We start from the raw sequence: 23962 nt of genomic DNA, 5'->3' as shown, positions 1-23962 counted from the left end.
GGTACTCAATGTGGAAACAATGTTGTGAGAAATATTAAAAGTTTTATTTGGATGTTGGTGGAGCTTGTGTTTTTTCTTCCACAACACGAACACTTCAAGTCCCACTATTTAGCATTTATAGCATGTATACAAACATTTAATAAAGGTTTATAACACACTATAACGTAGTTGTAAGTGGATATGACATTTTTAAGTGTTTATTAATGTACAGAATTTGTCAACAATTATAATTTCTTCTGTGACGGCATATTTTATATAATTAAAGCTGTGTTTTACTATATTGTCAAGCATTATCTGTTTATACAGCCTCCACTTGTGGGTGCCCACAGGAGTTACGTTACAGTGTGTAATGAACCATTTAGTAAACATTTATATCCCGCTTATGATTGCTGAATATGGGGGGCTTAAAGTAAAAACTTTATGTATTTCAAGTTATAGTTACACTTGTAATGGTTGAGGTTTTTATTTGTTCGCAGAAGAAGCAAGCTCATCCGTCCATTTCTGGTAAGCTTGGCAGAGGATATTATCCTCGATCATGTCGTGGAAGATTTCTGTGAAATCAGAAAAAATGTTCATCAACGTATTTGATGTCACAAACAAATTGTGTTTGACCTGTATTTACTACGACTGTTGACAGACAGGTTTTATATTCTATCAGTATACCTGCATGTCCCAGTCCTGTGGGGAGAGGCATCCTCAGAGAGCCAGCAGAGTGCTTCAGACGCTCCTTGAGGGATTTCTGCACCAGGGCCAGAGTGCAGTCCTGGTGCCACACAGGCAGCTCCAGGCCCAGCATGCACCGGATGATGCGGCCCTTCTCGTCTGCTGTCAGCAACCCCCTCTGGTGGGCCACATACACCATGAAGGCCATGTCGATGTTGACTGCCTCGCCATGAAGCAATGCTGGCAACACTCTCTGCGCAGTCAGAAAAGATGGAAATGTATATAATCATCAGTCTGGGCAAGTTCAGGGACTCTCCGTGACCTTATATCTCAAAAACAGAAACGCAATAGAAACCACTTCTTCACCATTTCTAATTCTGGACTGATGAGGTGACCAAAATCCACCAGCCTGTCCAAATCATCCTCCCACAAGTTAGGAGCCAGTTCCTCCAGCATGGTTTCTATGGCGATGCGGGTCGATGTTGTGGCGCAGTCTTCGTGTTCAGAGCTGTTGTTGCTCTCACATGACTGCAGCTTGGTGTGCAGCAGCTTCCTGCCCTCAGCCTCCAGCAGCTCAAACAGGCCACGGTGCTTCATCAGGGCCATCTGAGGTAAAATGGGACAATTACAGCAGACAGTTGGAGACAAATGGAAGAATAGAAATACAGACACACTCTATTATTAACTGCAATGTCCTAATAGTACTATTTAATCACATGTACTTGGTTGTAGTACAATGTGTGCATTGCAGAGAATTTCAAAGATTCCAGTTTAATACACATAAAAATGCTCTGCTTGGGTAATAATTTGTGTCTGAGGTTTTTCACAAAAAGTTCAATTAGCCTGATAAAAATTCTTAAAAGAAGTCATTTAAAAATACAAATAAAAACACAGACTTTATTAATATGCAAATATTGTTGATTTCCAAAGTTAGCACATTTGTGTATGTTGTATATTTCAACACAACTGGGCTTCCAAAATAGTTGTGATGTCCCAAAATCATGCTGGTACACACTGTACATGTCTTCGATTCAGATTTAAGGTGAGCAAACTGCACATATATCATTCTGAACAGTGACGCTCAAACATCCAAGTGAAGTAACAATGAGCAAAGTACATTTCTGTGTAGAGGGGGACTTTAGCCAAAAGTCAGAGGTTAGTGAAAACCAAGAGAGGTTTGGTGCTTTGGGGGGGAGTTGAGTTTCAGCTTTCAGCTTTCAGCCATGGTTTCCACCGGCAGAGAAGTCCAAAGGAGTTTCGGCTGTGGAGGACTAATGCTTCAGGCCTAAACCAGGGCTGCTGTGAGGCAGTAAACAGTTCTACCTTTACAAAGTTGTAGCTTGAGAAGAGCCAGCTCAGTTGACCTTTAGCAAACAAGTGTTTTTGCCACGACATGTAGCTACTGTTGCTCTCTTCTGCTATATACTTTACGTTTGGGATTGTGCAAATTGCTGTAGGTGTCTTAACAACAAGACAGTGGTAGTTTGCACTGTTAATGGGAAAACTTCAAAATCAATTAATATAAGTTTTTAGAAATATGCAAATGCGGTTAGCTGGATTTAGCCTTTGTTGCCAAGAATTGAGGACATTTCAGTAGTTTGAAAATCAGCTTCAAGAGATTTGAAGCTTATAAATCTTGTTAATACACTTGCAACAAGAAACTGTTTTGACTGTCTCTCTTGCTGGTGTGTTCAAGCGCTTGTGGGTAAATCCAGGAGCTCCCGAAGTCCTGAAAGATATTTTTAAACTTGTGTGAACAGGATAACACCCTTTTCACACAAATGATTAACTTGTGCACACAATACTAACTACTTAATATTCAACCAAATTCACATTAGTTCCATTTCTCAGCAACATAGCTTGTTAATGCAAGGCATTCTAGCTGTCAGGTGTCCGATTTCTGAGCCCTAATGCACAAACAAGAAAGTTGATTTCTGCTTGCAATGAAACTACCGTGCACAATAAAGCAGTTCTGTCCTCAGCATATTCATTTTCCTAACTTACCAACAATAAAAGCCACCTATGTCTGCCTAAAAATCAGGAAAATCAGCCTGAAAACAGTTGTTGTGCTTTCAAAAATGGTTGGCAGGAAGTTAAGGTGTACACACTTGGTTGTTCGTGGGCTACCACATGCAAGACCATCAGGAAAAATCACTCTCTCAAACAATGATCATGCCGTGACGAGCACCTTTAACATCTCTGCCATCCCATTGGAGATCTGACGTGGTGGAAGAGTTTGGAAGAATGAGCGATCTAAGAGCGTCGCCACTGGTGGGACATAACTTCCAAGCTTGTTTTTCCCACTGGCAAAGTTGACCCCTGTTTTTGCCCCCACACTGGCATCAACATAAGAGAGTAAAGTTGTCGGCACCCGAATGTACGGAGTTCTCCGGCGATAGAGCGATGCCGCCAAACCCACCACATCCAGACAAACCCCACCACCAATGGCTATGATTGGCTCAGAGCGCCTGTCAATGCAAAACTCATGAACCTCCTCCAGGATCTTGGTCACTAACTCCATACCCTTGTTTTCTTCGGTGGTGGGCAGAGGGAGAATCTTGTACACGACTTCTCTGGCCTCAAAGTACTGAATAACCTGAGAGCCATACAGATGATGGACAGTTTCATCAATGACAACAAAACGCCTCACAGGTTTGGAGTTACTTATGGTACCTTTAGACTCTTCTTCTCCTAAATGACCCCAGAGCAGCGCGTCATTGCTGGGATCCAATACGTTTTTGCACTGAATGACTCTGTAGGTGAATACGATGGGGCTGACCACAGTCCAGGAAACTCCGTGTTCTGACTTGTTCTCATGGCTGAAGATAATTCACAATAAAGCAACCAAAGAATAAAAATTAATGGGCTATTAGTTCCAGTTCAAAGGTCAGTGTTTTGTCGTTGAGGGACTTAAAGAAATACCTGCTAAAATGTTATCACACACTGCTTGTAACTCACAGCACATCAGTGGTGGAAAGTAACTAAGTACATTTACTCAAGTTGTGTACTTGATAAAATTTTGAGGTACTTTTACTTTACTTTTTTAACAGCTATAGTTAAGTGTTGCTTTTACATACAAAAAATATGATCAACTTAGTGCACTGCTATAGATTAAACTACCCGGCAGTATGCAGTGAAGGAGAAAACTGCAGGCTCGTAAACATGCATGTAAACAATGCGGGACTTAAAATACTTGGAATATCGGCTTTGCCGATATTTTATGGGGAAGGAAATGCATTCAATACACATTTTTCGACCTCGAGGATTCACCTAATTTGTTTTGTGAGTAATGAACTTAGTAATGTAAATAAATATACTTTCTTTAAGTATATTTTGTTGCTAATGCTTTGGTGCATTTACTGGACTAAAAGTTTCAATGCAGGAGTCTTTATTACTCAAAAACTCAGCTGGTCTGCTTGACCAGGACTGTGTGAGTGTGGTTTGTAGTCAGATTCGAGAGAGACACCAAACACCAGAGTCTAATTCAAATGTTGCTGAATCCTGATTCGTGCACATTAAGTAGTTTTTTTTTCTAAATGAGCCCTGGCAACTTCAAACCGGTGAGAAGAGCACAGAGGGAAAAAAGAAAAGAAAAGAAAAAAAAAAAGAAATCACTCATTTGAAAACACTAAAACTGAACGTTTTGTGCAGAAAATTGTGTTTTTCCATGTGGGATCCGATCATTCATACTAAGACTTGAGACTGAGAAAATATGTATATTTTCAGGGCCTTTAAGTATAGGATCTGAATCATTTCTTCCACCACTGCTGTACATGTTTCACACATGACTGACCTCAGCCTAAAATAGAAAGGTATTTCACCTCCCCCAGTCCACGGCGCATACTTATGAATATATAACCAAGGAGCATACAGTATAATGAACACACAGTGTAACCAATGAATGTGAACAAGTTATGAATGCAAACTTATTTTAAGAAAGAAAGATACTTATTATTACGGTTGCATGACATTATGTTGATGTATATGCTATTTAATTTGTGTAACAACCAGATTAAATTCATTAATTTTGCCATTGTACATATAAAACCCAGTAATATTACAAAAACAGAATCATTTGTCAAATAATCATTTAAATGTAGAATAATGAACGCCTCCACAGTCAGTACTTACATTTTAGCCTCGGATAACTTTCCTTCCGCCAGTTGACCCTTCTCGGATTGTCTGATCCATGTTCCTTTCACTTGGACCAGATTAAACTCAGTTTGCCGTGAATGGCTGGAGTTGTTATTTGAAAGATGCTCCCTGTATTTCTCGGTCTCCCACATGTCTTCAGTCTACTCTGTTATGTTTTACGGAGTGACACCGGAAACGTAAAGGATGTCAGTGAAGAGGACGTGACGATGGCTCAACATACGTAATCATGCCCACCCTGCGCTCCTGTCCTCTCTTCCACCCTGATAGCAATACATGTTGGCATCTGATTCCTGTGCTCAGGGGTGGCAAGTGTGGCTGTGAAAACAACTGGGGAGGCTATTGCTATTGCTATATAAGTTCTGAAGAAAATCGATTATACAAAGATAACTTTTTCCCAGTAATCGATGAACGTAGCAATAACGAAGGGTCAGACTTATGGCCATAAATGTAACCAGAAGGATAAATCTATTTAAAATGATACTGTTACCTAAATTTCTTTTTTTACTGTACTTGGGAATCACACACTTACAGGATATAATTATACATAATATGGCTAAATTATTTACAGAACCTCAGAATAAATTCAGCTGAAAAACTTTAGATTTAGATTATGATTTGGAACCAGGACCAGTCAAGGAGGTACTATTTAAAGAAGGGATGAAGAAACAATTAATTGGTAGAATATATAAGGTGGTGCTCAAGAAAAAAAACTCAACGATATGCATCGCATGTAATACGTGGCTTTCATGACTTTCCCTTATGTACTCCCTTTGGCTCTGTGCAGAAGTGAAAAAAAAAAAGAAGAAGAATTGATATCTATTACTGGTAAAACAAAAACTGAATTCTTAGTGCCAAAAAAAAAAAAAGACATCTGATGAGATGGCAGATTATGTTTTCCTACCTCATTTATACGAAGCTCATTTTAAAACACTGGAGAGAAAGAAAAAAACAGAAGCTCCTACTTTATAGACATGGAAAGAATTGATGAAATATTATTTGACCATAAAAAAGACAATGACAGCGTCTGAAGATAAAAATAATACAAAGCAATTCATTTTAGCATTAAGACCTATTTCAAGTTATCAGTACTTCTCTTCATTATAGAATTGACAAAATAAAAACAAAAAATGTGGAGGCTGACACACATACTCTAATGGCTTTTTAAAATATTATTATAACAACCAACTCCACGTTGTTACACAGAGTAGCAGTAGTTATCTGCTTGAATAATGTTGAGGCACACCAGCTATAGCTTATTACCATATGAGGCCACTATATTAAAAAAAAAAAAACCCTTGGTAATGCAGGCAATTTATTATATATGTGTGAATATGCAGCACAAGAAAGATGAGACAGTAATGCTGTTAGTTGAGCAGTCACGTTTTTTAAAATGTATAACGTCGGGGATTCTGTTCCATCTCGTTACATGACACGTACAGGTCAGAGGTGAAAGACAGAAAAGGGAATGTTTCAGCGATAGCACATCTCTGATATCTCCATGGCCAGCTCTAGAAGTTCCCCCGCGTCCTGACAGGAGCCACAGAAATTACAGTCCAGCTCCAGCTTGTAATTGAAGCAGTCCTTCCCCTGCTGGTCCCCCTCGCTGGTCGCCATGACGTATCTGGACGAGGGAAAACAGCGGCTCACAGCCCTCTCGCATGTATCCGGTAGCAGGACCATTAACTCGTGGAAACGGCAATGCAGACAAGCGAGCAGAAGTCCCGCACAGTCATCTGGTGGTGACGGCAGGGTGGAATAGAAGAGGAGAAGATCAGACGAGGACGTTAATTGCTTAGTATGAAATTCAACCCTCTGAAAGTGTCATCTAGTGCACCTCTAACCACAAATCAGCATCAGAATTACAGTGCTGTTATGAGCAGCGCTACCCTTTCAGGGGTTTTCTGTTTAATTGCATCAACTATTCTACCTCGGAGGAGTTCAACAGTACCTCCGGTGCCAGGCTGATATGAATCATCAGATGAGAAATGACTGCTGCTGTTCTTAAACTTGTCAGAACACACAGAGAAGACGGAACCACCCCACTCGCCGCCACCCAGGGGCTCACGGGAACCGGGACCTGTGTCCAGCTTGTCGGGCTCTTGCTCCGAGATGGTGCTCAGTCTGCGTACCCCACTGAACTTGCCCGTCATCGTGCTAGACGGACTGCCAGTCACTGGCTTGGGGGTGTTTCCTTTGGTAGGATGATGCAAGAAAAAAGGGGAAATTATTTAACTCTCAGTTAATTACTGGTGGTATAAAAATTCAGGGCTGGTTCGACACCCAGTCCAGTCTCTATTAGACAAGCTACTCACTCAAATCTTCTGTGAGGCAGTTTTAATTATTCAGAGCACCATTAACATGAAGTCTGTCAGGGAGGTGAGACATGGAGTATATAATGGAGGCTTGCTCAATAATACTTCAGCAAGGAGCGTATTGATTAGCAAGCTTCTATTTGAATCTAGTTTCCGGGGCTGAATAGGTTCTGAGGAAAATATATACCGTGTGAAATATATACCTGTATTCTCCCACTAACACTCGGCATGGGCCACATTAAGTATTCAGTCAGACATGGAGTAAACTGAACAGCCTACCATCAGAAACATGGTCCCCTAGTTTCTTAAGCCTCACACAATCCTCATCATTCACGGGAGGCTCGGAAGGAGTTGTCATCTTGTGCAGGGCAAAGTGGAGAGAATAGAAATGCAGTAGGACACGCATGCAAAGCACTGATTGGTTAGTGGCATTAGAACAGCTTAAATAGTCTCACAAGTAAAGATTAATTTATCTAAGATAATAATCCATTGCTGCAACATACTGTTTCTGAGTTAAGCATAAGAATCATGCAAGAAATGCTTCACTCAGTTGACCTGAGAGAGACAACAAAACTAACAAGATTGGGGGAAAAAAAAAAAAAGAAAAAAAAAAGAAATTCTGCACAATTATTTGCTTTAAAGATTACCTGTCTGTACTGGTTAACCATCCAACAGTGGTGTGAAAGCAGCATCTGCAACTGCACTGTAACCCCTCTGAGGCAGATCTCAAGTACATCGCATCATCATGCACACACCCACGTCGTGAGCACACTCCACATCGATCAATACTTGCCAGTCAGGAAGCACAACTACAAATCTGTGATGGCGTAACGCCCAGAAGAGCCACTCAATTATGAGGTTATAAGCGACCGAAAGCGAAGCCGAGCCACTTATCAAACACCTGGATTTTTCAAGTGATGACGGACAAGACTTACATAGAATGATCTTACCGCAATTTATTATCTTGTCTCACTCATTGCTTCTAACACAACAATGGTTTTGAAAACCACAGCTGCTGACAGTACACAAGTGGATTTATAGGATGTTAAAATGGACATACCACAATACCACAGTGGAAAGTTGGCCACCCCGGCCACTTGCTTTCTTCCATTACCTTCCATTAATAAGTCATTGCTGTTGACTGAGAGAACTGGAGCTGTTATCAGGGGGGAAAGGAAAAAAACAAAAACAAAAAAAAAACTGCACCCGGCCATAATTTCATCCTGTGACACAATGATGAATGCTTACCATCAGGCGATCATACGGGTAGATAAAAGACACAGAGTATTTACATTTATCATGAGGAATTTATTATTCATAGAGATGCATTGGTTTACAATAATGGTAAATCTATAATATCTACTCTTACAAGCTCAGTTAGAGCAAAATTCAACAATGTTCATGAAAGGGGTGAAAAAGACCAACAAGTATAAAGAAGCTACGTATTCTTTTGATCAAGTGATTATACCTTAAATACAAATATATCAGATCATGTTGGCAGTGAACATTTTCATTCTTAAAGTAACATTTTTCTTTACTTCCTCTACAATTTTTTATATATTATGACTACTAAAATAAAATCAGGTAGTGTGGCCCCAACATAGCAGAAAGTAGCTATAAAGAGGGGAGAAGTTTTTCACTGTGAAGTGCTAACTATCAATGTTCCCTTTCCCTTGGCTTCTCTGCTCATCATGGTCCTTTTGAGTACAGATATATAAAATAAGAAAAAAATCATGAACAGACAGTTTCACAAATGCGTTTTTGTGATATCACGCTATTGTACAGAAAGAATTAAGAACTAGATTAAGAACAAAAAATAAGAAAGGCAGATAAATATGAAAAAAAAAAAAAATCCCCAAGAGGAGAGTGGTTTGGTTATGTAGATGAAGCTGTTGTTTTTTTGGAATACAAAAATCACATCAGCTGTGAGTGAGGGGGCCTTGCATTGGAGAACCTGGACCTCATAGTCAGAGAGAAGGCACGCGATCGAGATGAAGGCTGTACCTCTCTGGGCTGCCGTTGTCTTCATCTTGGTTCATCTCTGGGCTGTGACCATGCTCGTCTGTGCTCTCCGGAGATTCATAGGGATAATTGTCACATATCTCCTCGTCCTCCTGCTCCTCTTTAATGCTGGTTTGATAAACGTGCAGGAAAAAAAAAAAAAATGAAGAAAACAGTGGTGAAAATTTCTGATCACATAATTACATATTAAATCACAAGTGAGTCAAATACACTATAGAGGTCAGGGAACACATCTCTGGAGGTGACGCTTACAAAGCTTGAGGAGGGGACTGTGTTGCACTGCTGTCACTTTGGTATCCAGATCCATTAGCAAGGGCTCCATTCATCTGCTCTTGGAGGACATGAGGGAGGGAGTGCAGTGGGATGCTTCCCATAGAGGCGGGGTTGTAGAGAGAGTTGTTGCCGTCTAGACCACCACTCTGAAAAAGGTAACATCCTCAGTTTTCATGTTTATAATACCGCATCAACACATATCAGATGGCACCGTAGCAGGGGCGCAGTGCCATCTGACACGTTGCTGCCACCTTTCACCTTTGTCTGCCCGCTTCAATAGCCTGACTTTATATTATATTTTATTTTAATTAAATAATTAATCAATTAATATTTATTTGTAATTCAACATATTAAAAAAATAGATGTTGTCTTACCTGAGGAGCAGACCCAGCTAAGCTCTGACGGCTCTGAGGGTTCTTCAGCAGAGATCTGTTAGTACACAAATACATTAGCAAGTTATATTTTATTACATATCAATTCCTAAAGGACCTGGGACACCACATGACATTTTTGATGTATTGCTAATAGTGGTTTGTAAAGGGGGGAGTGGTCGAAGTTCTGTGAAGTCTAAGTTTGGCTTGTAGGCTAGTGCAAACAGCAACAGTTTCTCAAATTGGATCACCTGATTTCTTCCATGATCCCGTCACTATTTATGGACCCGCAAGATCTGAGTGAAGTGTACTGTAAATCTTTACAATAAACTCAGCCTTTATCCTTGTTGCTATGTTCAAATTTTATTAAATGCTGGCTCTTCTTTATCCCCGTAATCATTTCATTAATTTTAATGTTTGTCTAATGTTTTTGCTTTTGCTTTTATTGTCCTGTGTACACTGGGGCCCGTGCAAAAGAGAGTGAAATGCAATAATTGGACCAATGTCTATAAATAAAGGCTGAATGAATGAATGAATGAATGAATGAATGAATGAATGAATGAATGAATGGACTCCCCCGTACAAACATCCCATATTTTATTATCTTCATAGCAAACTTCCAGCCTTTGAAACTCAAAGACTTGCTTACAGTAAATACTGCGTGTACTTAGGAGGTTGAGTTACAAGGTCAAATATTGTGAGGCATGTCACTTCTGGTAACATCTGAAAACACACAGGGTTCCTGTCCAAGGTACACATACCCATTACCAGCAGTCTTCTGGGGCCTTCTTCTGTGGAACTCTATCTCATCTACCGTCCACACAGCTCCCTTCACGTTCTCCAGACGTACAAAGCATTTATGGAGGCTGAGATTATGTCTGACAGCATTCTAGGAGAAGATGAAAGGAAAGAATTAAATTAGCTGTACACGCCTGAAATACTGAATTTGCATTAATCTAGTGACATTAAAACCAAATGTAAATATGACCAAGTGTTTTCTACACTTTGCCTGTTTTATATATGACTATCCAATGACAATTAATATGCGACAGAGTGAGTACCTTCCAAGTAGCTGCGTTGCGCCTGAAATATGCGAAATTTCTTGTGAACCAGTTGTAGATTTCATTTAATGTCAGCTGATTGCGGGGTGATTCAAATATTGCCTGAAAGAGATGAAGACTTTGTGAGACTTACTGGAAACAATAAAAAGACGTGGATCTGCTTCATTTCTGTTTGGAAGGCCAACATTGTCGTGCAAAAATGTGGATTCATATTTCCAGCAGTGTTTTAGTATTTTTGTGGCCGTGTACAACGAGGGAGAGAACACATTACCTGTCTTATGAGAGAGGCATATGTAAATGGGGGTCTAACTTCTGTGCTCAAGTAGAACTCCTTATTATCAATTATATCTGTAGAAAGACATTAACCAGCATTATTTATACATAAACATATATAGAATGGACTTGAAACAAAGAAGAAACATTTCAAATTATGAAAAAACTAATATACAATTTGATTTAAATAATTATCAATGAGTAAGTAAGCCCCTTCTTTGAGTATCTATGAAATTATGTTTATGCGTATCTTAGCAGAAGTATGTTTCAGCTCAAACCAGCAATACATTTACAAAAAAAAAAAAAAAATCAATTAATTAAGTTGTTCTTCATGATCTCACCGTTACCTTGGCTCACAGAGCGGCTATACCGCCTCCGTACAGGTGTTCCAGTGAACATGCTATTGGGAGTAAAGACTGAAGGGGATTCAGAGAGCGGCGTCAGGGGTGTGGATGGTGCTGTGGCACTCTGAGACAGGCTCATAGGAGGAGGGCCTTTGGGCAATGTTGCCTGGGAGAAGGATACATTAGACACAAGATTCACCTGAAAAAACAAAGTAGTTAAGTCAGGACAACGTCAGTTTAACTACACACAAAACAATATTTATTTTAATTGAAGGAAACAGGCCTGACAGGTACTTACAGGCTGTGCTGCGGTTTTCGGTTCGGAGGACTTGAGATGAGCCATCATAGCTTGCAGTCGTTCTTTGTCCTTCTTCAACTGTGTTAGACAAGAGGACCGAAATAGAAGTCGAGAGTTAGTGAATTCACGGCTTGTGTGAAATGACGAATTGACATTCAGTGTGGGAATTGCTTCTCTTCTGGAATCCTGAGAAGTGCAATTATCTGAAGACACCACCTCTGTTTCCAGGGCTGGTGTGAAAACACACCAACACTGCAAACATTTAGACATTCACTTGAGTTTTTAGAAAACTCTTCTTTTTCTTTTTCAGTTGTTTTAAGAAAAGGACTGGATACACCACTCCATCAAGCATTGGTTAAGATATATTTGTAAAAGTAAACTGCTGTTAGTATATGAAAGATTTATTTGTCCCTTTTGTGTGATTTAAAAAAAAGAAATATAAAAAGTTCAGCTAAAAGAAATAATCCAAATGCATACCTGCAGTTCCAACTGCTGAACCACTTGCATCTGCACACGACACTGTGCTGTACTCTTGTCATCCAGTGTATGTTCACTGTTCAAATGTCTGCAGATAGAAAAATCATGCCATGCTTTAGGGAAACCATTTGTTGTGGAAGCAGCAGCTGTGGTTAAGAGCGAAAAATGCTCAAATACAATCAATTACTAAAAGGCTCTCCTGCAAGTATCAAAATAAACTAAATAATTACACTTCAAGATTCATTTCATTTCAACTTGAAAAACAATTTTTAATAATATTTTAATACTTAAAAAAAACAGATCCACCCCACAAAAAATAAGACATACAATGTAGTAAGTAGGAGGAAATAACACTTCAAGCAGCCATTTTAATCATTCTGCACATCCTGATAGATGTTAACAACCATTACACCAGCTTTAGAGGTGTGCAAAGTTTCACTACTCACTTGAGAAATGCCTGAAAGTCTCCAAAGACAGTCTCACAGCCAGGCCATTTACACATGCCATTTCCATACAGAGGATGGCTATTTTGTGAGTTTTCATCCAATGACCCACTGCAACAAATACAACAGTCAAGCATTAATGATGCATCCCAGAGTCAGCACGTAGGTACTGCTCAAGCTAAACTTGGGACAGGACAGTATACTTTTTCAAATAAAATAAATAGGTAAATAAATGTTTCAATTTCCTATGAATACATTTGTAAAGCACCTTTCTTTCCTCTTCAGGAGAGTGTGATGACCATTGGTGGTAGATAGATGACTGGAAGACTCTCTGGTGTCTCCACTAGCCGAAAGGATGCTACCGTTCTCACAGCCTGAAATTGCACACACACATTTGCAGTGTTTACTTAGAAACACTGACCCAAATTGAAACAGGACACTAGTGAACACCAACCACTGTATGTGAAAGTATTTCCCCGACATATCAAAATGCCAAAGTAATGCAGTGACACCTTTAAGACAGCATACCTGGAGCCGTGTTGGGGCTGGTGGGAAGGACAGACAGCAGGCCCTGCCTCTGTAGGTTGAGGAGATGTTGCTGCTGCATCTGAAGGAGCTGCTGCTGGATGGCAATCTGCTGAGCTGTCAGCTGTGACAGAACGAATGACAGTACATCCGTCAGTACATTCCTTTCCTACTACCAATACCAATTATAGCTTGATGAGATAACCGAAAAAGTACAGGGCCAGTAGAAATCACACAAAATGTGACACACAAACAGCTTTGCCTTCATTTTAGGGGCCTTACAGGCAGAGGTACTTTCTGCTATCACTGGGCAACCACAAAGTCAAGTGATATTAATAAATGGGAGTATGAAAGTAATGAATGTGACTTTATGTTAGCCATTTAGAGAAGAAAAACAAAATCACTGATTCACTCATTTCAAACATTTTGATCAGAACCAACTTCTCCTGCATTCTGACGGTGTACAAACTGTACAAAGAAATGCCTACTTCTGTTTTCATCTGAATGGACAAAAACTACATAGAGCACATTTCACACTGTTGCCTTGTCCACAGGGCCGCAAGTGTGGATGCTGGGACAGAGCAACATGTAGGTTCTAAACATGTGATGCACCTTAAAAAGGAATAAACTCAAAGCACCCGGAGTGGAAAAGATGCACGCTATAGCCTCTAAACTAACTGGAAATCATCACAAATAGGCACCTTCCAAAACTACACTAACACTTCCTATGCAATCCAGGTATGTTACTGCTACAACTACAAGTCCCTCAAGTCTTATGTTTTTTTATTACTTAGATACTATGTAGAGCCTGGAATTTGTTACTCCTTGTCGTCAAAGAACAGACATTTTGAAAGTAATATTCCAGCATGAGTGACTGATTATAATAATTGCAGTAATTTTAGTGTGAAGTATTCCATCAATTCATCTTTAGTACTACTGAACTGCAAAAGACTTATTCCTCATTCAGGAATTGATTATCCATGTTGTATCATAAATATTACTATAATGATCAAATATTCATGAAGTGATAACAAATAATGCTATAATGAACAAACGTTACCTCTTGGCTAACAATCCCTGCATTCTTCTGTTGTAGCAACTGCATATTTAGCTGCTCTTGCTGATTCTTGAAGACCTCTTGAATTTGTTGCTGCAGAAATGTTGGTGAAATCTGAGTTTAGCGAAATAAAACCAGTGTTCAATGTGGACAAAGATAAACACATAACTTTTCTAAACATATATTACCTGGTGTAACATGAGTGCTTTCTGCTGCTGGAGCAGGGCTTGGAGCTGCTGAGGACTGAGGACCTGCTGCTGTGGTGTCTGCTGCAGCTGCTGTGGGGCCTCTGCTGGTGGGGTCATCATCGACAATGACACTGGAACCTGCATCATCCAAAAAAAACATAAAACAAAAAAAAAAACAAAACATAACAGTAAAAATCTGTACCACGAAAAAAAAGAAGGAAGCACACAAATAAAGAAAACACTGTGGATGCAACGTCTGTGACAGAACATTCCAGAGGGGAAATTTAATGGACACAAATACCAGAGTGACAAAAAAGAAAAATACAACATATGTAGGCTGTTCTGGGTGTGCGTATGTGTGTGCATGTCACGTACATCCAGTCTATTACATTCCAGTAAAAACAATCAGGGAATTTACATGTAAAACAAGAAACCATATCTCTTTGGTCATGGTAAGAGATTGTGAGACGCAGCTACATTCTGCTGTAACCTGATTCCTTGGTCATATACCTGTATATTTAACAGAGTTTCTAACAGAGTTTTTTTTTTTTTTTTTTAACATGAGCAAGACTGAGACTTCAGAACTGAAAAGTTTCACGGTGACAGCAGTGTGACAGGATAAAAAGAAGTAACATTACTTGTGGCGGTGTCTCCATGTATCCAAACGTCAGCCTAAAACCAAAACTGAAATAAACAAGTCTACGTGAATTTCCACAGATAAACAGTGGGATATATCACGCAAACACACGGGAAAAATGATGTGCTCTCTCACTACAGTGCTATCTCACTGAAATGCAACGTCAGTCCCATTGCTCTCATATAAACGAAAAAAACTCTTCAGGATGCAGCATAATAACTATTACGCACTTAATATATGTCAGCCTAGGTTAAATGATATGGTAGTAGGTAGAATAAGAAGGTAGTTTACATGGTCACAGGTGTGTCAATACACTTTACAAAACACAAAAAAGAATGAAAAAAAAACAAAAAACTAATTAAAAATATCTAAAAACACTCATCCAACAAATGCAATCTTACATTTGTTGTACAGAAAATTTGCAGTACTCGTGTTATATCAGTATAGATCAACACATTATCTGATTTTCCCTCATTTTTCCCTGTAATTTCAGTCATTTAAACATAGCGAGTGTTCTGTAGACTGCAGTACATGGTCTATGATCTGTTGTGGACAACAATACACACACGTAATGTTAATCTATCAGACATACTCCTATGTAGGGCTGCAACTGACGATTATAATCTAGGGCTGTAGTCAGTCTAAGAAAATCTTGGTCGACTGATATCGTACCTACTCTTCAACCAATCGATGGGTGGAGGGAAAAAAAACAATCTGCATGTTATCAATGATTAACTAAATCAGCCATAGTGCACTGAGTGCACTCTACCTGGTAGCCTTATTAGCCCAACTGAATTATAAATAAGTGTAAAAACCTAGTATTTTTAGCATATTAAATCATTTTTAACTTAACTGTTTCATACTGAAACTGCTATTTGCAAAGATTACACTCAAATTTTCAGTTATCCGTTTTAAGAAAATGCAGCCTCACTGACAACATCTCTGATATAGTGTCAATTAGTTTGGAACAGACTCCAAGTTGAGTAAATGTTAAATAAGTTAGACCTAGCAGTCTCCATTAGGTTGGGCAAGTTCAAAGCTGTGAAAAGGGATTAATCATTATTAATTAATCTGCTGATTATTTTCTCAATCAACAAATTACTCATTTTGTCTATGAAATGTCAGAAAATAGTGGAAAAATATTTTAAATATAATATAAAAGATGTTTTATAATTTCCCAGAGCCCAAGGGGACGTCTTCAAATGTCTGCTTTTTCTGACCAATAATCCCAAACCCTAAGATATTCAGTTTACTATCATGTATGACAAATGAAAGAAGGCCTGAAATTGTGGCTTAAAAAAAAGACTAAAATTATTTTTCCAGTAATCAAAATGGCTGCCGATTAATTTTATGTTAATCAACTAATCGATTAATCGGTGTAGCTCTACTCCTATGCCCCTTGCTCAAATTCAAAAAAATAACTGTTAGTTACTCACAGTTCTGCTTATTTATTATTTCCACTTCCCTGGTCAATCTTGCATTCTGTGCTTGGCCCTATTGCCATTTCAGCTAAAAATGAACCAAACAGAAATAACAACAACACTGGCTGGCTTAGGGGAATTAGAACTCCATCAAAACAACAACAACAACCAGTACCACAAAAACAACAACAACATCCTCTGCTAGGCATGCAGCAATTACCACACCCTCCCCCTCACTGTCAAGCCTCACAGCTCAGGGGATGTTTACAGTAAACATAAACAGAGTGATCAAAATTGCACAGAGATATAAATAATGAATAAAAAAAGCATACAGAGCCTGTTTACAAAAACAGAACTTGAGATTCGTATTTTAATTAAGGTCTGAACCACAAACAAACATTTCTCTCCAAGGCAGAGTCTGTTTTGAATCGGGTAAACAAACTGACAGTGAATTTCACACAGGCTTTGAGCTAACAATAACAGATGACTGCCTCCTAGTTTGTCCTCTCTTATGAAATTCAATGCTGCAGAGGTGGCCAGCAAAGCAATGAAAATAGGTCTATCCCACAGAAAGAGCCAGTTGGCCCCTCTATTTTTCTGTGGACACCATCAACACAACAACAGCCTTTGCATAATCCCTGTTGCCATGGTAGCCAGCAAGTCCAAACATCTTCTGTTGTTGTTATTGTTGAAAGTCATACCAGTGAGCAACTGAGTGTAAACACAGATCTGTTCCCGCAAGACTGGTCTTGTGAACTCTGAGATGACTGACAGCAAATAGAAATGCTGAAAACTTGCTGAAAAACAAACACAATATGCTTCTTCTTATGAGGTTTCATACGTACTAATATGCCCAGATGGGTGTAGCCGGAGAGAGAGTGACATTTGCAAAAACACACATACTTGTTAATAAAATCAACTGATGATTTAATTAGGTAAGAGCTAAAAATATGTAATTACACAACCATATACACATATACACATTTTACCATAGCAAAATGTTAAAGCCTGATTATGATCTATGATTCTATGATGTAGAATAGAGCCTTGCAAAACCTACATGACGTGAGCAAAAACAAAACCAACAATATGACACTGATCACTCTGCCCAGCAGGAGTTGTGCTTTACCTCCCCTTCCAAACCTCAGTACAACGTCCCCCCATACCCGTGTTCCCCTCCAGCATAAATATTAAACACTGCAGTTTTGTTGAAACTGAGACAGACAAAGTGAGTGGTTCAGGGATACCTTTACATGTAAAAAACACATAACAAAGAACCTTAAATTCTCATATACCAGTAAGCTGTGTGCCCTGCGTTCGGTATCATCAACTACATGGTATGTGTAAGAATACTGACAAGAAAATGTATGGTGTTTGGAGACCAAAACAGCTGAACATAAATTCAAATGTAGCATAACTAATTGTGATTCACACTTTAGTGACGCAAAGCAGATGCATCATTTGCAACGCATATTTGCAGTGTTGAGAACACACATTTACACATTGGGGCTGTCATCAAATATTCTAAATTCAAATATATAATTGAATTGTTAAAAAAAAAAAATTCAATTGTGAAAATTAATATTTTATTGTGTATATAAAAAACCAGCACTACCATGGCTGTCTGCTTCATGAGTTCTCGCATGGGCCTGGGTGGTTACACTGAATGCACTGCATGACCGACAGGAGTCACACGTCAATTTCGTTTGTTTGAAAATGAAATGTACGTCAAGCTGAAATGAGCAAATAATCCAACAACAACCGTGTGGTAATGATGGCAGAGAGGTCAAAACCCAACACAGCCACAGGGAGAGTGCTTTGCACTCCGAACAATTCAAAAAGCTACATTTGGAAATACTTCGGATTTTGGTCAGTAGACAGCAAAATGGAACCTTGAGATAAAGTTGTATGCTAGCTATGTAAGCTACAGTTAGCCAACCACTCCAGCAATTGCAATCTGAGTGCAAGCAAAATATGCAGCCAAGTAGTTATCTTTCTCTGCGTATTGGTTTGTGCAAAAATAGATATTCGATTGGTTCAAACCTATGTGGCCTTTTAAGAAAGGAATATCGAAAGTCATTTTTGGCCAGTTTTGACAGCACTATTACACATGCCCCCTGCAGCTGTATGCTGTTGTAATAAAGTAACTGCACTCAACAGCAAGAACGTCAAAGCTTTTCTGAACACAATCATTTGCTTCAAAGCTGCAACTAGGAATCATCTATGAATCAGCCAATCATTATTTCGATTAATCGTTAAATGGATGGACGTTTCAATAAAACGTCCATCGCGGTTTTCTGAAGCCCAGAGTGACATCGTGAAAATGCCTGTTTTGTCCAACAACAGTCGAAAACACAAAAATATTCAGTTTACCACGAAAAGCAGCAAATCCTCACAACTGAGACGCTAGAAGTCTCAAATGGCTTACTTGTGTCCCAAGTTTTAAAACCAAAGATTGTCAGGCATCAAGACTTAGCTCTCCAAGATTAAGACTATGCAAACTTCTGTGTTCCTTGTTTTCAACTTTACCACACAGTTACAAACTTGCCTGTTTTGAGCAAATTCTTCTAATGTTAATATCAGCAATATGCGTGGAGAAAAGTAGCTTCTTAAAACACATACAGTTTACAGGGCTACAACTTAAGATCCTTTTAATTCCTGATTAATCTGCTGATTATTTTTTAATGTCACAGAAAAGAAAAAGATGCCCATTACAATTTGGAACAATTAATCGAGTAATTTCCTAACTGTTCCAGCTCTACATATTATACGTTGTCATCATTATGTTTTATTTTTTTGTGGAATATGCGAAGACTCAGCACTACATGTGTTACTGCATTTGTTAATTATTCTTTTAAAAACCAAGGCTAATGTGTTGAACAGATGCAGCTAAGGAAGACTGACCCTTGGTGCCTCTGGGGGAGGAGTCTGGCTGCTGCTCAGTCGACTCTCATTCTCAGTATGACTCCCGTTCTCTGTCTGACTTGCTGGAATGGTGTGGCTTGTTGGTTCTGACCCAGATTCATGCATCTGGACTTCACTGACCTGAGAACAGAAATGAGTGTGAATGACAACAACTGGATAAAGCAAAACAATATCATGAAATACAGAGAGAAAATGAACAATAGTACGTTCTGAATACTTGTGACAAATTTGTCACTTCACAAGGTAATTAAAGGTTGATTCTCTGAGCAAAATTCAAAAGTATACAATAGTCTCTGTAATGACCTAAAAATGTAGTTATTCATCATCTGAAAGTAATAGTTCTGAGTGTAAAAAGCTACAGAACTAAAAGTTAAGAACTACACTGTTATCGCTCTACCCACCAAGACAAACATTCTCTTCTACAAGTGAGAGGGGAACATGCTACGTCTATTTGTTGAATAACCGAGTGCTGCCATGACTACTGTAAACACAGGGGCCCTGGCTCCGTGTTTATGTGCAAACATATCTTCCTTCTGGAACAATTTACCATTAACCAGGTGGTGCGATAAACGGCTGTGGCAGGTAGTACAATGCACAAGTAGGCTTTTATGTATACAGGTTGGGAGTGTGTGAGTCAAAAGCTAAGCAGCATAAACAAAAGGTAAATAAAATAGGCAAACAAATAATGTGCACAGATGGAAACCTACACACAAATCCTCAATTGAGATGGACCACGTAGCCTCAAGGGTAATATCATTATCTTCAGGGCTACCCTACTGTCAAATTCACGTGCTGAAATCAATCTGTTAATCAATCAGTCAATCAGTTGGGCACCACTGAGAGCCAACATCAACATTTTGGCGACATTTCACAAATGAGCAGACTATACTATTTACATGTACACTCTGATAAACTCATGAACAAAAATGTACCAATTGTTAGCTACAAACCAATTATAGCAGAAAAAACACAGAGTGCTTCCTGCATTTGAAAATGACTAGTAGATGACTTCTGAGTCGCCATTTATGTGTAGCTGCAGTGATGTGTCATTCATAGACATGTTGTAACTTATATGGTTAAAACTGAGGGAATTCCTGCGATCGGAAACTAAAACCTATCTAATCAAAACAGGCAGTTGTTGGTAAGATTTCCACTCTGTTTACTTTTGCTTTCAGGATGAGGATTAGCTCTCAAGACAAAGGGCAGTGTTTCCTGTAGACATTTTTGAAGACGTTGGTGGTGATTTTGGTTTTAAGAATCACGCTGAATATTGGGTTACTTCCACATCAGTTCCAGTATGTATTACACTGGAGTGAAATCAGATATTATCTAGATACTGTAAGATTATAAAAATTGAATAGTTGTGCTGCAGTGCATCTGTTTTTGGAATGGGCTGAATAATAAGCCCGTGATGAAGTTTTACTGTATTTAAAGCATTCTCACCACATGAGCAACTCTTCAGCAGTGGGGGTCACCACTTTTCAAATAAATAAAGGAAACACTGCAAACAGACCTTTCCTTAAGAAAGGGCAAACAACATCCACCTCCTCGCTAAAAAACAGACTTCAAGAATATTTCTTAACAACTGGTTTTTACAGAGGCACAATTAGTCTGTACCATCAAGATGGCTATGGTAACCCATGTCAAAGTAGATAAGGAAATACCTTTTTAGGGTATTTCCTAATACCTAATTAGGAAATACCTTTGAGAAAAGAAAAAAACATGATAAATAAAACTGTGAAATCAGTGATACTAAAATGTGAAGGGAATTATATAGATTAATCCACAAGATTCTCCACAACTGACCAGAATAAACAATTTATTTAGTTAACATTTTGTTAACATTACATTTAAATAAGTTACATACATTTGACTAACTTCAAATAAACAAAAGAATAATTGTGTCTATGATAATCAATTACATATGGGTTTTTTTTTTTGCTGCAGTGCATTACAATTTCCGCATTTTATGGAAGGTAAAGACGCATCACAACAGATGTCACCGCTGTTATCCACATTTCCCATTAGCCAACGGGTTTTAGCCTAGCATTACTTTACTCTGTAAACCTACGGCGTTCTACCTGTCTCGATCCGAACCCTCGCATACTTAGTTTGTGGTGCACTCAACCAGCTAGTCGGTCTCGGTGTCAGTCTGCCTTGCTCGACTGACCCTCGTCAGTGCGATCATTCAAACAGCAATGGGTTGGCTGGGCGGCCCGTGTAGATTTAATACTGCAGAAAGTTACAATCTTTGTTAAACTCTGTTTCAATAATATAGTCCGACACATTTAGGAAGCTGGTCTCATACTGTTCTAAGTCAACTTAGCTACACCTGCCCCCGGGAGAACTCGCATATCACCGGGCAATCAACACCTAAAACGTTATACTTTTCTGAATCGATGTTATTTGACGTGACCGTAGTTTTGTTGATTACTGCAACGCCATTTGTTAGCTTAACGCAATATGAATGGAATCAGTATCCGTTAACACCAACCATCGCAGTCTAGAGGTTTGCGTAGAGGACTTGAGCCTTAGCTAAGCATATATCCGGTGGAAAAAGGAGGGTTTCGGAGGTCAGTATGTTAACTTTACAGATTACCTAGTCTTTTTTTCTTCGCGGTCTTTACAACCTACGTTATGCTACACTGGCAAACAGTTTTCGACGAACCTTGCGGGTGGCGTTTACGTTAACAGTACAACAAAAGCTAGCAGCCCGTCCTCACGCTAGCTCCAACGTTTCCTTCCCCGCTTCGTCTTATCACCCGCCAGCGTCACTGCGAATCTCACTTTAAAAGCCAATATTCTCTCGGTGAGTACCGGCGCGCCGCTGGGCTGATGTTTACTCACCGGTTTGTGTGCGCACGGACAGTCTTTGACTCGGGGTGGTGTCTGAGGAGCGGACCTCGGAGCAGTGCCTTCCTTTGAACCGAGCTAGCCACCGATTTGCTAGCGGAGGGCGTGGCTTGGGTAAAAGTAAACAATGGTGATGTCATGTCGACACGCGGGACTGTTTCAGATCGTCTTGAATTTTGGTTCTTCGGCTTTTTTGGAAAAAAAAAAAAAAAAAAAATCGCTTGCATTATCTTACGAGCGGTGTATGAGTAGTTGGGGTTTTCCCCGTGCCATCCATTGAATTTCGCATAATTAAATGTAATCTGGTGTGTGGAGACAGGGAAGCCCCTGGATGTTACCTCCTTTGATATTGAATGGAATTGAATTCACACATGGGGACAACCAAGTTAGACCTAACGGTAGATTATTATGGATGTACACCTAGTTAAACACTGCAGTCTAATACGGAACCCCTGCAATAAATCCTCCCTCCATGTTGGTTCTAATGTTAGGTTTGTGTTGAAACTCTTTCAGAGGTGTCGATTCAGCTTTATGGTCATTTTGGAGGCTATAGTTTGTGGTGCTGCTGAATTGTACTGCGTTATGCAGACAGGTGTTGCTATTATTTTGTCCACCCCATTTATAATCAGTGAGGCTTGGCTAAATAACAGAAACACCTCTTTCTATAACGCACCACAGTTCAACAGCACCACAAACTACATCTTAATCAGCACCTCTCTGAAACAATTTCAATAAAAACTGAACATTACAACCTTCATGAAGGCTGGATTTATTACAGGACTGCTGTTTCAGACTGCATTAGCCTTAGCTAGGTGTACCTAATAAACTGCCAACGGAGTGTAATTGCTTGAAGAAGGCTTGGCTTTTACCTCACAAATACTGCATTTCCAACAAAGTGAGGAAAACCAACTTCTTCTCCAGAACCATCCCTCCTACTCACTTCTAGCTAAATTTACAGATATTGACAGCCCTTGCCCTTACTGTGGAAAATGTGAAGAAACCCCTATTCACCTGTTCTTTACCTGGGAGACGACCTTGAAATTTTGGGAGGATTTGCTTTATTTGTTTGCCAAAGTCTATTCCACATACTCCATTAGCCTCAAAAATATCTGCTGAATCAAAGACTTGAATTTGTTGTTAATTTCTTTAGTCTAAAATTCTTTCTACGCAAGCAAAGAGTACTAAACGATGTACGAAATATTTTTCATTTCTTGGCTCAAATAGATTCCTAACTCACTTCTGTTAAATTGCTTAAAAATAAGAAATCCACAATATTGCTGGATTCATATATCTTTTGTTTTTCCATGAACAACTTATTTACTATTATGCGTTATTTGAATTTTGCCTCATATGTATGTGCCTCTGTCTTTTCTCTTCTCATTTTTACTGATTTTCACTGCTTATACTGTTTCGTATTCTTATTCATTTTATTTTTTGTGACAGTCATACTTGTGTGATACCTGTGATTTTTACAATGATTTTTACATTTTACAATGCCGTGCTGAACCTCTTGTTTACCTGTATGTTTGTGCAGTTGTTCTGTTCCTATCTTGCACTAAAAAAAGAAAAATTAAAATGTATCTTGAATTTCGATGCAAATGCGAAAAAATGAGAAACGTTCCCAAAAAAAGTAACGTTATCCTTTTGATAGCAGAGGTAAAATT

General features: G+C 39.1%; 3 protein-coding genes across 7 annotated transcripts; all 3 read right to left on the bottom strand.

Annotated features, from left to right (window-relative positions):
* Positions 1-246: 246 nt before the first annotated feature.
* On the bottom strand, positions 247-4963 carry LOC120803725 (2-epi-5-epi-valiolone synthase-like). Its single transcript, XM_040152537.1, has 5 exons — positions 4795-4963; positions 2852-3482; positions 1030-1269; positions 664-916; positions 247-551 (listed from the first exon to the last, which is right to left on the bottom strand). Exons 1-5 carry the CDS (start codon positions 4947-4949, stop codon positions 463-465), a joined length of 1368 nt encoding a protein of 455 aa, XP_040008471.1. The 5' UTR covers positions 4950-4963; the 3' UTR covers positions 247-462.
* Positions 4964-6288: 1325 nt separating this feature from the next.
* Positions 6289-7488, bottom strand: LOC120803329 (myoD family inhibitor domain-containing protein 2-like). The gene is made up of 3 exons (XM_040151690.1): positions 7410-7488; positions 6767-7009; positions 6289-6551 (listed from the first exon to the last, which is right to left on the bottom strand). The coding sequence occupies exons 1-3, from the start codon at positions 7486-7488 to the stop codon at positions 6289-6291; spliced, it is 585 nt and encodes a 194-aa protein (XP_040007624.1).
* Positions 7489-8417: 929 nt separating this feature from the next.
* Positions 8418-22398, bottom strand: LOC120804360 (forkhead box protein P1-B-like). 5 transcript variants are annotated; one of them, XM_040153784.1, is made up of 16 exons: positions 22293-22398; positions 19425-19565; positions 14463-14600; positions 14278-14388; positions 13221-13341; positions 12961-13066; positions 12696-12803; positions 12250-12337; positions 11773-11850; positions 11472-11673; positions 11129-11205; positions 10858-10959; positions 10558-10685; positions 9800-9854; positions 9405-9571; positions 8418-9260 (listed from the first exon to the last, which is right to left on the bottom strand). In XM_040153784.1, exons 2-16 carry the CDS (start codon positions 19548-19550, stop codon positions 9098-9100), a joined length of 1770 nt encoding a protein of 589 aa, XP_040009718.1. In that variant the 5' UTR covers positions 19551-19565; positions 22293-22398; the 3' UTR covers positions 8418-9097. The 5 variants fall into 5 exon arrangements, with proteins under 5 accessions (XP_040009718.1, XP_040009720.1, XP_040009721.1 ...); XM_040153786.1 differs by having other exon boundaries at positions 11478-11673; XM_040153787.1 differs by having other exon boundaries at positions 14278-14367.
* Positions 22399-23962: the final 1564 nt, after the last annotated feature.

The sequence above is a fragment of the Xiphias gladius genome, chromosome 18, assembly GCF_016859285.1.
Source record: "Xiphias gladius isolate SHS-SW01 ecotype Sanya breed wild chromosome 18, ASM1685928v1, whole genome shotgun sequence".
Taxonomy (NCBI): Eukaryota; Metazoa; Chordata; class Actinopteri; order Istiophoriformes; family Xiphiidae; genus Xiphias; species Xiphias gladius.
Note: the sequence above shows the minus strand (reverse complement) of the source record. Positions and strands in the feature narration are given on the sequence as shown.

Excerpts from the sequence above, each read along its gene's own strand:
- LOC120803725 (XM_040152537.1), bottom strand. The coding sequence starts at position 4,949 with ATGTGGGAGACCGAGAAATACAGGGAGCATCTTTCAAATAACAACTCC. Across the intron at positions 3,483-4,794 it reads AAGTTATCCGAGGCTAAAAT|CCATGAGAACAAGTCAGAAC; the intron begins GTAAGTACTGAC and ends AATTATCTTCAG. Across the intron at positions 917-1,029 it reads TCAGTCCAGAATTAGAAATG|AGAGTGTTGCCAGCATTGCT; the intron begins GTGAAGAAGTGG and ends CTGACTGCGCAG.
- LOC120803329 (XM_040151690.1), bottom strand. The coding sequence starts at position 7,488 with ATGACAACTCCTTCCGAGCCTCCCGTGAATGATGAGGATTGTGTGAGG. Across the intron at positions 7,010-7,409 it reads AGGGGACCATGTTTCTGATG|GAAACACCCCCAAGCCAGTG; the intron begins GTAGGCTGTTCA and ends ATCCTACCAAAG. Across the intron at positions 6,552-6,766 it reads ATATCAGCCTGGCACCGGAG|ATGACTGTGCGGGACTTCTG; the intron begins GTACTGTTGAAC and ends CGTCACCACCAG.
- LOC120804360 (XM_040153784.1), bottom strand. The coding sequence starts at position 19,550 with ATGCATGAATCTGGGTCAGAACCAACAAGCCACACCATTCCAGCAAGT. Across the intron at positions 11,851-12,249 it reads TTCAGCAGTTGGAACTGCAG|TTGAAGAAGGACAAAGAACG; the intron begins GTATGCATTTGG and ends TGTCTAACACAG. Across the intron at positions 9,572-9,799 it reads TAGCTGGGTCTGCTCCTCAG|AGTGGTGGTCTAGACGGCAA; the intron begins GTAAGACAACAT and ends TACCTTTTTCAG.